The following is a 13,494-nucleotide window of genomic DNA, read 5'->3' on the forward strand; positions in this document are numbered from 1 at the left end:
ATAGCATTCACTATAACATTTTTTTTAATATACTTTCATTGATTGGCTGAAATTTTAGTAAAATTCACAAAAAATGAGTCTTATATCTAATTTAGTAAGATTCATATAAATTTTAATCAATTAATGAATGAGTGTTGAAAAAAGAGTGTTAAAACTCGTGTGCTCTACGGAGAAAAGGACAAAACCGATGTGTATATATAATTTGTCATTTGAGTACGGAGTTTCAGATGTTGGATTCTGTCTTAAGGTTTCAAACCACATTGTGAGATGAGCCACGTGACCATGAACTAACTAAAATAAAAATAGAAATTACCATACTCACTTGGAAGTTGTATGACATGACTTGGAAGAAAAGGTTTACTTCAATTGCAGGTTTTGAGTTGGGACTTGTGAGTGTTATTATTCTATTTGTAATGTAAAAAAATTGAAGGCAGACAACATACTCCTAATTGCTGGCAATGACTGTTAGTATTATCCTAATTGAATGCAATGAAATGGTTATGGAATAAGATGGCTGAAGCTGTATCATACTATTCCTATACATACATGCATGGTCATTTAGGTAGGAAATTACGGTTGCAATTTTGTTTCCTTTACATTAATTTTCTTTTCCGTCTCATTTTCTCTCACATTTTTTTTCTAATATTTTCACTTCTCACTCTTTTATTCCTATATCTTTCAAGGTGAAGCTTAAATCAGAGCGTGAATAAATTACATTCCTTTATAAAGAGAGAAGTTGCATGCTACTTAGAAAATGACTTAAGGTCCACTTGTAACACTTGTTTGTGGATGAATACAGATGACTTGACATCAATCCCACCCTCATCGATAGAGAGATATGAATAAAAGAGAGAAAAGTGAGAGCAATTATAGATAATGTAATGGAAAATGAAAAGAGAGATAAAAAAGAAAATTAGTAAAAATAAGATGGAAGATACAATTTATGTGAATATATCAAAACCTTGCTTTTAATAACTATAAAGCAAAATATGAAGTTTAGTAAGATTAGGCTTAAATGCACTTTTGGACCCCCAAGTTTATATTTTCTGCGATTGTTGACCCTGATCTTAATTTTCTATGAATGGAGACCCTAATATTTCAAAATGTTGCACCGCTTACCCTTCCGTCCAAATCCGTCAAAAACTTGACGGAACCCACTTATCTAGCCTTCCGACGGAAGGGTAAACGGTGCAACGTTTTGAAAGAGATAAGGGTCTCCATTCAAACTAAAAATAAGATCAGGGTCAACAATCGCAAAAAATGTAAACTTGAGGGTCCAAAGTGCATTTAAGCTATTTTTTTAAATCCCCCTTTTATCCACGTGGAAGACCATATCAGTGTGTTCCGTCAAGTTTTTGACGGATTTGGACGGAAGGGTAAACGGTGCAGTGTTTTGAAAGAATAGGGTTTCAATTCGTAGAAAAAAAGATAAGGGTTGACAATCGCAAAAAGTTAAAACATGAGGGTCCAAAAGTGCATTTAAGCCTAACTTTTTTTTAATCATATGTTGTATTGTGATTGAAGAGTAAAAACAACATATATGAAAACAACATCTAAAAATAAATGAGAGAAGTGGTTATAAAACAAAAATCACATTTGGTGCTATTGTGGGGTATCCCTTCCTAACATATCATTCAGCATTAAGCATTCACTATACATCACCATTGAAGGGCCTTTTGATGATAAATGCAACTATAGCTTGCAAGAAATGCTTAATTTATGCGTTCATTTGGCGGTTTCAACATAACCAAAATCGTCATTAACTTGAGCTGCAACACCAAATTTTGTGGTGGTTGAACATCTGTTTGAAGGGATTTTTCGTAGCAGTTATAACCGTTGCTAAAGGACAATTTAACCACAAACTTTTTGTGTAGTGGAAACATTAATGTTAAGTGTAAAATTAATATTTATACATACTTTAAAATAATTCATATTAAGAGGCTTGAGAAATTTCTTGAGTTGCCCTATAAATAGAAACAAGAAGTAATAAGTAGTGAACTCTAGTAATTTGTGATCCATTTTTAACTAACCCATCATAGTTTAGTCATAAAACTACAGAGCTCCTGGTGATGATTCTTGTCTGATCTAGTGGATATGTATGTGAAGAGAAAGAACCTCATCAATAAGGTATGCATGATGGATTGGTCTGTCACTCTTTTGTAATGACATATATATATGCATATTATTATATAGTGCTCGTGTTTGTGCTTCAAAGCATGCGAATGCTTGCATCACACATGACTTGATGCTTCCCTAAGCAGGAATCCATATATGCAAGAAAAAATCAAAACCAAAAAAGAAAATGGAAGAAAAAATAAAAATGAAATAAAATTGTCCCTTAGTTTTGTGACACAAGACAACTAGCTAACAAATGCCCATCAAAGTAGGCAAAAGCTATAAAGGCCTTATAGGACTATTGCCCCCAATGTTCAATTGCAAGCATTCCCCACAGTGGTCAATGGGTCCCACAACCCTCTTCATCTCCTCAAGTTTTGATAAATGTAGATCTTATTTTCTCAATACTCCTTGCACGTGAGAGTCCCAAACTCCCAGCTAAAAGAAAAAAGCCCATGGCTTTCATCATCTAAGCTCCTAGTAATCCTCTCTCTGCCCAAAAGAAATGTTCACTTCATTTTTCTTTAAAAAAAATTTGTAAATCCAAGCACAATGCAACATACCGATGACGTATAAATTTTGTTGTAGTCTCAATTTTAAACGTACAAAATGTGATTATGTCAAGTGCAAATTTAAATTTTGGTGCTGATGATACATGTAAAATAAAAGAAACGGAGTTCTAAATTATGATTGTCAGTGTTACAGTTATCTTTAAAAACTTTGAACATATGCGAGTTGGTGCAACTACAATTGTGGTCGTAATGCGCACAAAGATTTAAAAACCATTCAAATTAAAACTCTGAAATGAAAAGATATGAGCCTCTTTCATATATCTTATATGAATTTGCATTTTCATTTTCAAGGTTGCTGATCATCATATATTAGTGGCTTAGAATGGATACCATATATTTAATTATCCACGTGTTGTCACAAAGACTAAAGAGCATAGAATTTCCAAGTGACCTTTGGTAGTGAATGGGATCTTTGAAAGCATAACGTCACACTGCATATTGTTTGGCCATGAATTTCACCTAGTGCCCCACTTGGAGGGGATGCTATATAGAAATCTAGCTATAGCAACTTCACTGAATACAATGGCAGCTAAAGTGGTATTGGATTCATTTAACTACAACCGCTAAAATAACAATAATAATGAAAACAAAAACAACAATTAGCTTAGCTTAAATATGTATTCCCATTTGGAAAATGCTGCTAACTAGATATCACTTTGCACACCATCTAATTTGGCAAGCTTACTTCCTCAAGATCATCCAATGACAAGAAAACTTCATCCAAACAAGAGAGCTCTGTTCCATCACCATCTTGGTCATCATCCATCTCATAAACTCTACATATCACCCATTTGCTATGATCCTGAATCAACCAACAAAATCAACTGTCAATAATAATACTTTAATTTTCCACTTGAAATTTAATTTTTTGGGGTATTATTTTCATGTACTATCTGTGCGGTATTAGCTACCAAATAAGTGTTAGTCACGTTGATTAAGAAAGATTGTTCAAATCTCCTAACTAGATTGAGAGTTTGATTATTAAGAGTCACACTGTTATAAAGACTCTCGGCTTTCACAGTTGAAATTGAGAGAGCAATTTAAAAAAAAAAACAAAAAAAAACTATGTAGTAGTACTAACTGTTTTTCTTCTGGATGTTCTGCTAGAGGAAGCAGAATCTGGTAGGCGATACTCTTGCATTATCCAATTGGTTTTGTTACCATCAGGGGCTTGTCCCACATGGAAAACATAATATTTCTTCATACCAACTCTCTTGTTGCTTGAGCTTGCAACCACTGGCTCCTCCATTCCCATTGCTACCCAATAACCATTGCTTGTGATCCTGTTTTGCGTCCTTCTGCTATAGTAGTACCATTGGTTTCCCTCTTCCAAAGCTCTACCTGAAAAAAATGCACAACACAAGCTCATTCACAATTAATTGACACTTAGTTACACTGCACACCAACTTCAATTTTATAATTGAAACTCCTTCAAACATCACGGTAAAGCCAAAATTATAGTGGACAAAAGCGACTTTTCTTAACTTTTGCTTATGTCCACAGTGGTTCTGGCTTCGCCGTAGTTTTTGGAAGAGTTTTCAAAGATGCACGATAACTATTTTGTCGCGCATTAAAAAAAAGCTCAAAATGGCATGAAATTTTGTTAGCTTTCTTGAGACATTACCATGAAGTTGCCAGGGATCATATGGGTAGAGGTCAAGATCAGGGATGACATCTGGGTGATAAGGCAAAAGGGAAGCCTTTCTGTGAAGGAAATGGACCACAAGCTCTTCATCTGTAGGGTAAAATCGGAACCCGGGTGGAAGGTTGTTGACATTGTTGTTATTTTCTCCCATTAGAGGATCAGAAGAAGCTGATGATAAAAGGAAGAAATTATAGAGTGATGGAGGATATTATGAAGGTGGTGGTGTGGTGGGTGTCAACGTTTGTGGTATTTATAGAATTGTGTAGTGCAAAGAAGGGAATGAATGACGTGAAACTGAAGGTGATGTTTTGTTTATCACGTAGTACAAATACAATGCTGATACATTTTTATTTTATTTTTGTGGAATATATATATATATATCAAATGTTTGATAAAAGTTTTGGGCACTAGTGAGTGTGAGTGTTAGCACTCAACACCAAGCAACCAATTAAGCAAGGCGGCGGATAACGGAACGTGATGGGTAGATAGATACTTTGCCACGAAACGGGATCTCTATATTGGGTTGGAAAGGAGCTTGTGATGGGAAAGTTTAGTAGCTCAAAGCTGATTCTTTTATAGTATTTTTTGGGGGACTGATTTATTAAAAGTAATTAAAACATCCCCACACATCAAAGCTCTGCCTCTGAGTATGCGTGAGGTTTAGGAGTACTTGACTCTGTCATCTCAGTTACATGATAATAGTAATTTTTTACTGTTGCACCAAAGCTTCCCTTCTTGAAATTGATTTACTTATGGAAAAAATTCGATTGACATCTCAAATAAGCTTATATATAACTCGAGATAAGAATAAAAGAAAGAGAAACGAGAGATCAAATGAGTAACAAGAAATAAGAGAAAAATGAAAGAGCAAATAAGATGAAAAAGGAAATGAGTGTATGTGTTTAGAAGTCTCACATTAATTAGAGATATGATCAAATAAGCGTTTATTATAACAACTTTTTCCTCTAAGCTTTTGAGGTAGAGTTGAGCTTAAAGAATTCTAAGAGTATGAAATATTTCAAGACCCTTTGTAAGGTTGGAGGGAGGAGAGAGATAGAAATAAAAGAGAAAAGAAAGTGAGAGAAAGTAAATAATGATATGATATGAGAAGAGAAAATAAAAAGAAAATATTTTTATTTAGAAGAAAGAAAATGAAAAGGGGCTTAAGAGATTAAAGGAAGATAAAATAACAATAACATTCATACACACTTTTTCATTTTGACATATGATTGGATAAGTTGGTCTCATCACTTCAAAGAAGTGTTGATTGAAGAAGGAGAACGATGAGCTTCCTAAGGTGCGTCTCCGAAAGAATTCAAGCTTTTCTATCGTCGAGTTATGTCGGTGTGGGCACCTGTGAAGAAACTCAATGCCTAAGTCAAAGCATTAGAGTGACAAGAAAGGGGATGAGAAATGAAGAGCATGGACCTTAGACTTATCTAAGAGACTAAGACCCGCCTTTTATAAGGTTGAGCGGCAAGCTTCCTCCTTCATTAGGGGGTCGTTGTCCATGAATGAGACATGGATGACGAGGATACATCACGTTTGTGTCCTTAGTGATCAAGGCAGGCAGTTGTAAGGTCGCAGTTGGTTTATGAGGAACACAATCGGGTTCTAACGTATGCACTTGTTGCGGGAATCTAGTTGTTTATCGGTGGCGTTTTGTTATTTATTGTTTTGATGTGGGGATGTTCAGGCATTGACTATTTATTGAGTATAATAAGGTCGGATATAACTCTTACTCTTGTTAGGATTATCTTCCGATATATACCACTCAAGCGAATAAGGAGGGTGAATTAGGTCTGTGCAAAGTCGATAACTAGTCGGTTTATGGGTGGCAGGAGGTAGTCGAGACAACATATTTTTGTTGTTTTTGTATAAAAAAATTTTCCAAAGTCACATGTTGATGTTATCATTTTGTATTAACACAAGGCAATGTCAATAGTAAAAACGTACAAGATACATTTTTCACTCTTTTGGGTCATCATCACACTTCATGCTGATATCATCCAGGTATGATATCCACGTGGCAACCGAAACAAGTTTCGGTCTTGGACCAATTTTGCGGTGCTCTTGGAGTGTACCTACATATGCTCCATAATTATCAGCAATTATCATAGGATTTTCAGATTTAAATACAAGGACTTTTTGTTTGCTTTCTACCCATATGCTTTTGCCTTGCTTTGCAATCAATAATGGATTAGTAAAACAACTATTAATTGGTTCAAGTAGTACATGTTTGATTTCCCTCGAATAATATCTCAATTAAATTCGAATCTCGTGAATGAAAAAACTTCTCGCTAAAAAAGTTAACTCCATTAAAATATGGATGCTCCCAACTCAAACAGAATTGACTCTCATAAAGGATACGTCTCTTAAAAAATGGATTAGTAGGAGTAGCACAGTGGGAACTGCACATACATTCCACATGGAACACAGCAATCAAGTGAATCATCTATGTCTTTTGGAAGGTCCCAGCAGTTTAACTGATTTGCTTGGGTCACTGGGGGCCAAAGAAGCCTCCATAATTATTTATATCACTAATCAATTATTAAATCCTGCATAAGAAACAAACAAACATAAAAAAACTACAATAGGAATGTACTACTTTGCTTATAACTTTTCCAACCATAAATTAGATCTTGCATCTCTATTATAATTATTGATTTTCTTTGGATTTAGGAAGGTCAGCAATTATAATTCTTCCATTCAAGTAGACAACATTATTCTGTTTCTGATGACTAATCTTAATTACCATGTTGAGAGTTATAAATATTGGAAGAGTTACTATCTTCAGTACAAGGTTTCACTGTGTCTTTCTCATGTCATTATCTCCCTTTTAAGTTGGTACCTACTACCAAGAGTCTCCAACCAAACAAACAGGTATCAATAACAGAAGAATAATGTTTGTTGTATTATTTAGAGGGGTAATTGCTTGGCTCTTTCAACCTTTTTTGTATCAGTTTAGAGGGGTTTGGTTTCATGTTGGTGGATTGTTTGTTGTATTTAAGGGGTGATTATATTTTTTTATTGTACTCGAAGGATGACTCAAGTGGTAAAAGTTTAGGAACATGCAGGAGTATGCGGAGGGATTGATCCCGGCAAAGGATAAAACTCTATGCTCCGAAAAAAAAATTGGCCGATCAAAAAATAAAAATAAAATGTTTTTTCTTTGAAATGCTTTTTGTTTTTTGAAAAAAAATACCAGAAGAATAAGTTTCAAAATCTTGGTCATGTAAATTAATTTTAGTTCCTATGGCTTGATATTAAATCTAAAAGTTCCTTGCTCCAATTTTAGTGATAGTTCATGAGGCCCTTGTGCTGGGAAGCAATACAATATTTACATTTATGTGAATGTGGAGGCACTATTGTCCTGTATCTTTTTCGCCTTCAAATTGCTATGCCCCATTTCTGGCTTCTGGGCTCTAGTGGTCCAAAGAGTTGAAAAAAAATCCTTTCTATTTATAAGGCAAATTTCATCACAAAGGCCCAGTGAGCACCATTGCAAAGTTTATGAACTTTAGTTCTCAGTCTCCATTTCTTTTAATTTTGGACTTATCTTAGACACGATATTGAGATTATGATCCTTTCATATTACGTGACATTGTCAAGTGAAATATTACATTTCTTTTTCTCTTGATGATGAATATTTAATATATATAAAAAACAAAATAAACACAAAATTTCAATATGAAAAAACATGCGAGAGTTTTCACATTGATCCATATCAACACTTATTTTGTGGAGACATTTGAACTGACAAAATGTCACAATTCTATTTCATAATACATACGCATATCCATATCCGTGGAAATCAAAGGGCAGGGATACGAAGTTGTTGCAATTTGAGCCTTTAAAGTTGAGAATATTAACCTCAATAAAAAAAAGAGGCTGTTGACTATAGCTTTATCTTCATAGGAAATATCCCAGTGAGAATGGTTCTTTCTATGGTGGGGTTTATGTTTTTTTTTTTTTTTTTTTCTTTTTCTAAATCTCATATGGTGGGGTGTTATTAGGAAGAAGACTAAGTAATTGAAACAGGACATAGACCTGAAAGCAGATACCATCCTTTAGTTTCTACCTTCTATATTCTATCATCCTTATTTAGAAAACACCTCGAATAACATAATTTTTTTAACAAAACATATATAGATGATTTTTTTGGGTAAGCATATATAGATGATGAATATGACAGGAATACACACCTCTTCTCAAAAGAGAATAAAAGCCAGCAAAATTAAGGGCAGCCCAAAAAGCAACTCACCCTCAAAACATCCACAAAGGAAGAGAAAACACCAACCCCAAAACCAAAACAAACATCCAAAGCAAGAACAACTAGAGTAAGCATTTACTTATATTTAATTAAATATCATATTCCACATTAAATATTATGTAAACTATAGACTGGTTCAATTGAATATACAATATTTTTGGATTTATGTAAAATTTTATAAATTAACTTGATATACTTCAAAAGAACTATAATTTTGATGGTTGGATTGAAAAAATTCATTAACAAATTAAACATATGATATATCAAGTGAGAGGGTTAGAACCTGTTGCATGCATGTTAAAGAGTTCTTGTTGAAGTTTATTCAGTATTTTTTCTAGTAGATTGTCTTGTCTGAATCCAAATTGACTCATTATCTATTAAATATAAAAGGAATTAATACATGGTTTTGATATATTCACAACAGAAAAAAAAAATATGAATAATGTGAAAAAAAAATTATTTACCGAAAAAGGGTAAAAAAAAAATCATATTTACCAAACTGGTGTGTTTTTGAGAATAAAGCCACGGAAGCAGGGCCACCATTATAAATCGTGGCCTAAAGCCAGAAAATACAACGGTTTCTGAACATGTGGCCTAAACACCGGTTCTAGCCACGGTTTAGGAACCGTAGCCTATAACTTCTTCACATTCCCAAAAAAATTCACTTTCTCCAAAAACTTTGTATCAATAATTTTCACTTATAAGAAATAAATTTTTATATGTTTTTATAATTTCATATGGGTATATTATATTTTTTTATAGATATTTATTTTAAAGAACAAAAATAAATATGAGTTTTTTTATTTAAATGTTTAAAATATAATAAACTCACGAGATTTAAATATGAGTCTTTATATAAATATTTATAAATAATAAAAAAATATTAAATTCATGAAATTTTAAAAATATATAATAATTTTAGTGAAAATATTTATTTTAAACATTTAATATATGAAAAACTCATATTTACTTTTGTTCTTTAAAATAAATATTTATAAAAAACAAAAATAAATATAATAAACTTATATGAAATTATAAAAACATATAAAAATTCATTTTTCATAAGTGGAAATAATTTATACGAATTTTTTGAAGAAAGTGGATTTTAGTGTGAATGTGAAGAAGGTAGGCTACGGTTCCATAATCGTGGTAGGAACCGTGGCCTTTCATGGCTTTAGGCCACGGTTTATTGACTGTGGCCCTGAGTCGTTGCTTTTTCTAAAAAACACACCGGTTTTGTAAATATGATTTTTTTTAACCCTTTTTTAGTAAATAATTTTTTTTTCACATTATTCATATTTTTTTTTTCCACAACAGACTTCTCTTTCATCTCATTTTCACTTACTTTTTCTTCTTATCTCTCTTTTTTCCCATCACATAATCGATCTTCTTTCTTATTTTTCTCTCTTCTCTTCTTATCTTTTTCATTGAGTGTAGATTGAGTTGGTGTGGAGAGATTATTATTGATTATACATGGACGGTCAAAATATTGTTTTAATTATCCTGATAAACACACATAGCATGTGTACACATCAAAATGGATCATTGCCAGAGCAATCACAAGTTGCGCATATCCGATTCATAATGTATATTTTGGTACATTTCCATTTCATTGGCATAGTCTAAAGTAATTAGTCACTTTTAAGATGATCGAGACATCCAAAAGAATCTCAATTGTACTAGTCTCTTCTCTTTTCCTTGTACCTGCTATGTGCAAGTTCATATCCATTAATTATAATGCTCCAATGGAATGAGCACAGAAGTTTATGTGACCAAGATGATGATCATTTTGTGGTGAATGAGTGGTGGTGGGTCTGAGTTAGGCATGTTGAAGCCTCATTTTTTTTCTTGGTCCTGTGTCTTTTCTCATTATTGGCCGACACCAGGGTAGGGAGAAAAATTAATTAAAGGACTAACAAATAATTTACTCTGGCAGGTAGCTGTTACATTGATTAAGCAATTGTGAACTATCAGCTGAAAAGAAACACATCAGAAGAGTCTTGTTCTCACGGATCTTTCCCCCTTTTGAACAGCATTCAGATAAACCTTTGAAATACTTACAACATGCTTGTATCCTCATTTGATCTTTTCAGAATCACTTCTTTCTTCACAGAAGCTACTGATCTTAAGGTAGTTTGTATCAACTTTTTATTTTTTGAAATCAATTCGACACGAAGAAGCTACTCACATAAGTTTCTTGTCAATTAATTTCAGTTTAGAATCAATTTTAGAAAGATTTCCAAAAATTGAGAATAAAGTCAATAACAACTGACTTAATGTTACCAATTCTTAGTATGAAAAAACCATTTACATATATAATAACAACTGACTTAATGTTGTACATGCAGAAGATAACTGAATGTGCCAATTGGTTTGTTTGATAAAGCCATTGGCTCCCAACACTCAGAATTTGGTAGTGGTGGTTGGTTTTTTGAAGCATAGCTCAGTAGAAATGACTAGTGAGATTGAAGCTTCAAGTTACTGGATGGGAACAAAATATTTTTCTGCAATTATAAGTCACTTTTGAAGGCCCTTTGGGGATCGACCCAGAAAGAAGGAAGGAGAAAGTGTAGAATAATTCATTCAACATTTCTTTTTAAATCAACATTAAATCAAATAGTATGATGTGTTTTATGTTTTTATCACTTGGATCACAAAGTTTGGACTCTGACTCCTACAATATTTGTTGACAAAAGAAGCAACTGCGAGCTTAACTTACAAAATTAGTTGTTAGTCCATCTTTATCATTGAACTGAAAGCAGGATAATATATAGCTAGTACTGTTAATAAAACATGCTGCATATAACCTTTAATAATTTCGTATGTCCCGTCACGAACTCAGGTGACTTAATTAGTGCCATTGTTGGTATTAGATTGAAAGCGGATAAGTGCGTGAAGCTCAAGTGATAAAAGATGAGAGATATATAAGTTAGGGAGGGAATTGAAAGATCCAGGGATCAAATTTCTAGTGGAAAAATTTGCCCGATAAAAAAAGATTGGAAGTGAATGAAAGTGCTCTATATATTTGATTCAACTACATGATTATGCGTTCGTGTCTTTCATCTATAGTTAGTGCTATACATTTGATAAAAAAAAGATTGGAAGTGAACGAAAGTGCTCTATATATTTGATTCAACTACATGATTATGCGTTCGTATCTTTCATCTATAGTTAGTGCTGAAATTTGTGCTATACATTTGTCCTTTCTGAATTTCAGCCGAAGGATTGTCTCAATATTCGGTCTTCATAGCCGATGCTACAAAGACTCGATTTAGTGTCCAAAACTGTGTGACGCTAATTTTTGCTCTGTAGCGCTGTTCAAGCCGACGCTAAGCATATAAAACGCTTTGTGTTTGCATTGGTAAGACTGACACCACTTAGTCGGTATTATGTAAGTTAGTGTTGGTGGTAGCGGACACTAAAATAACCAACTGACATAGCATCCACCCTCTGACAGTTAACTGTAGTCTATTATTGATGTTACATTTTAGTGGCCAAATTAGCGACGGTTGTCACTGACCAGAATGTCAACTGGGTCTCACCCATTTCGTGGTGCAAAAGACTAGTATCGGCCTAGCCGACGCTATATTCATTATTTCTCTACCTCATATTCCTTAAAATCTCTTCCCTCTACCACTCCCTCAAACCCTCACACTCACTCACTCTCCTCCACCATCCTCTTCCTTACTCTCTTCCTCGGCCCCACCCTCCTCCTTCGACACCCGCACCCCCACGCTAGGCTTCTCTCTCCAACTTCCTTCTCTTTGCCATCCTCACCCTCTCCTACTCCCTCAGAATCCTCCTCCTCCTCCTCCTTCTACCAACCTCATCCTCACCCTCTCCCTCTCCCTAGGCCACCAGAATTTCCTCCCTCCTCCCTCTACCACTTGATCTCACTATTGAGTGGCCACCCTACTGCTTCACCACCGTGAAATACCCTAATGCCTCTCTGTCGTCGTTTCTCATGTTGTGTTGTGCCCAAATCCTTCACTAGATCAACTTTTGATCTCCAAATTAACCTGTTTAGCTTGAGTGCTTCCACTATTTTTCTCAACCTTCGATCTCTAAACCTATTTAACCCGGTTCTTCAATGACCTTTGTTATTTTGGTTGTTCCATTGGATTCCCCACATCACTTATTTTATGAAATGAAACAACTCTACGTCTAATCGTTTATCTTAGGATCACTTATTTTAATTTGCTTATATGAAAGTGTTGGAATCGTGTGTAAATGGAGATGATTGTTTGTCTTAGGATAAGATAGTGAGTTTTTGTAATGAAAAAAAAAGTGATGAACTAATATGATGGTTGAAGCTTTGGTATGTAATTGTCTTCAGCTTTGATCTATTGTGTGAACTGAGCAAGTCTAAATCCTTATCATGAAGAGAAAGATGGATAGACATTGTAATAAGACATTCATGACAATATTAAAAGCAATTGATAGGACAAAAGCCAATGAGAATGTTCAGTCATAGTGCTTGTTTGGATCAACAATAACAATCGGGTTCCACATGCTAAAAGGGGAGATCGTGGATCTCCTTGCTCAATAGCTAATTCATATGTGAAAGATTAAAATCTCATCTCAGGCTACTGTTAACCGAATTGAACTAGTGGAACACAATACAACATGTCCATTATTGATGATGCTTAGTCAAGTAATTTTTATAATATACAAGCATTTGATGACTGTGAACTTCTCACAAGACATGAAGCAATGAATACAAGGATTGAGATCTATGGTAGAAGTGTACAGTGAGATCACTTGACATTCATGATGTAACTAAGGGCGAGAAAATACATTAAGTTTTTGAAACAATCATGAATTTCATATCATATCATCATGCATGTAATTGACGGTTGCATAGCTAACACATCGAATTGAAGATACTT

At 34.0% G+C, this 13,494-nt stretch overlaps 1 protein-coding gene across 2 annotated transcripts; it reads right to left on the reverse strand.

The window, feature by feature from the left end:
* Positions 1-3,093: 3,093 nt before the first annotated feature.
* Positions 3,094-4,594, reverse strand: LOC130716141 (NAC domain-containing protein 104-like). Of its 2 annotated transcripts, XM_057566343.1 has the most exons (3): positions 4,312-4,576; positions 3,769-4,028; positions 3,094-3,489 (listed from the first exon to the last, which is right to left on the reverse strand). In XM_057566343.1, exons 1-3 carry the CDS (start codon positions 4,481-4,483, stop codon positions 3,355-3,357), a joined length of 567 nt encoding a protein of 188 aa, XP_057422326.1. In that variant the 5' UTR covers positions 4,484-4,576; the 3' UTR covers positions 3,094-3,354. The 2 variants fall into 2 exon arrangements, with proteins under 2 accessions (XP_057422326.1, XP_057422327.1); XM_057566344.1 differs by lacking the exon at positions 3,094-3,489 and having other exon boundaries at positions 3,736-4,028; positions 4,312-4,594.
* Between the last annotated feature and the right edge of the window lie 8,900 nt (positions 4,595-13,494).

Source organism: Lotus japonicus, chromosome 4, assembly GCF_012489685.1.
Source record: "Lotus japonicus ecotype B-129 chromosome 4, LjGifu_v1.2".
Lineage (NCBI taxonomy): Eukaryota > Viridiplantae > Streptophyta > Magnoliopsida > Fabales > Fabaceae > Lotus > Lotus japonicus.

What these genes read in the sequence shown, in the direction of transcription:
- LOC130716141 (XM_057566343.1), bottom strand. Translation starts at nt 4,483, where the DNA reads ATGGGAGAAAATAACAACAATGTCAACAACCTTCCACCCGGGTTCCGA. An exon ending in TGATCCCTGGCAACTTCATG is followed by an intron (nt 4,029 to 4,311) that starts GTAATGTCTCAA and finishes CATTTTTTTCAG; the next exon opens with GTAGAGCTTTGGAAGAGGGA. An exon ending in GAACATCCAGAAGAAAAACA is followed by an intron (nt 3,490 to 3,768) that starts GTTAGTACTACT and finishes TGGTTGATTCAG; the next exon opens with GATCATAGCAAATGGGTGAT.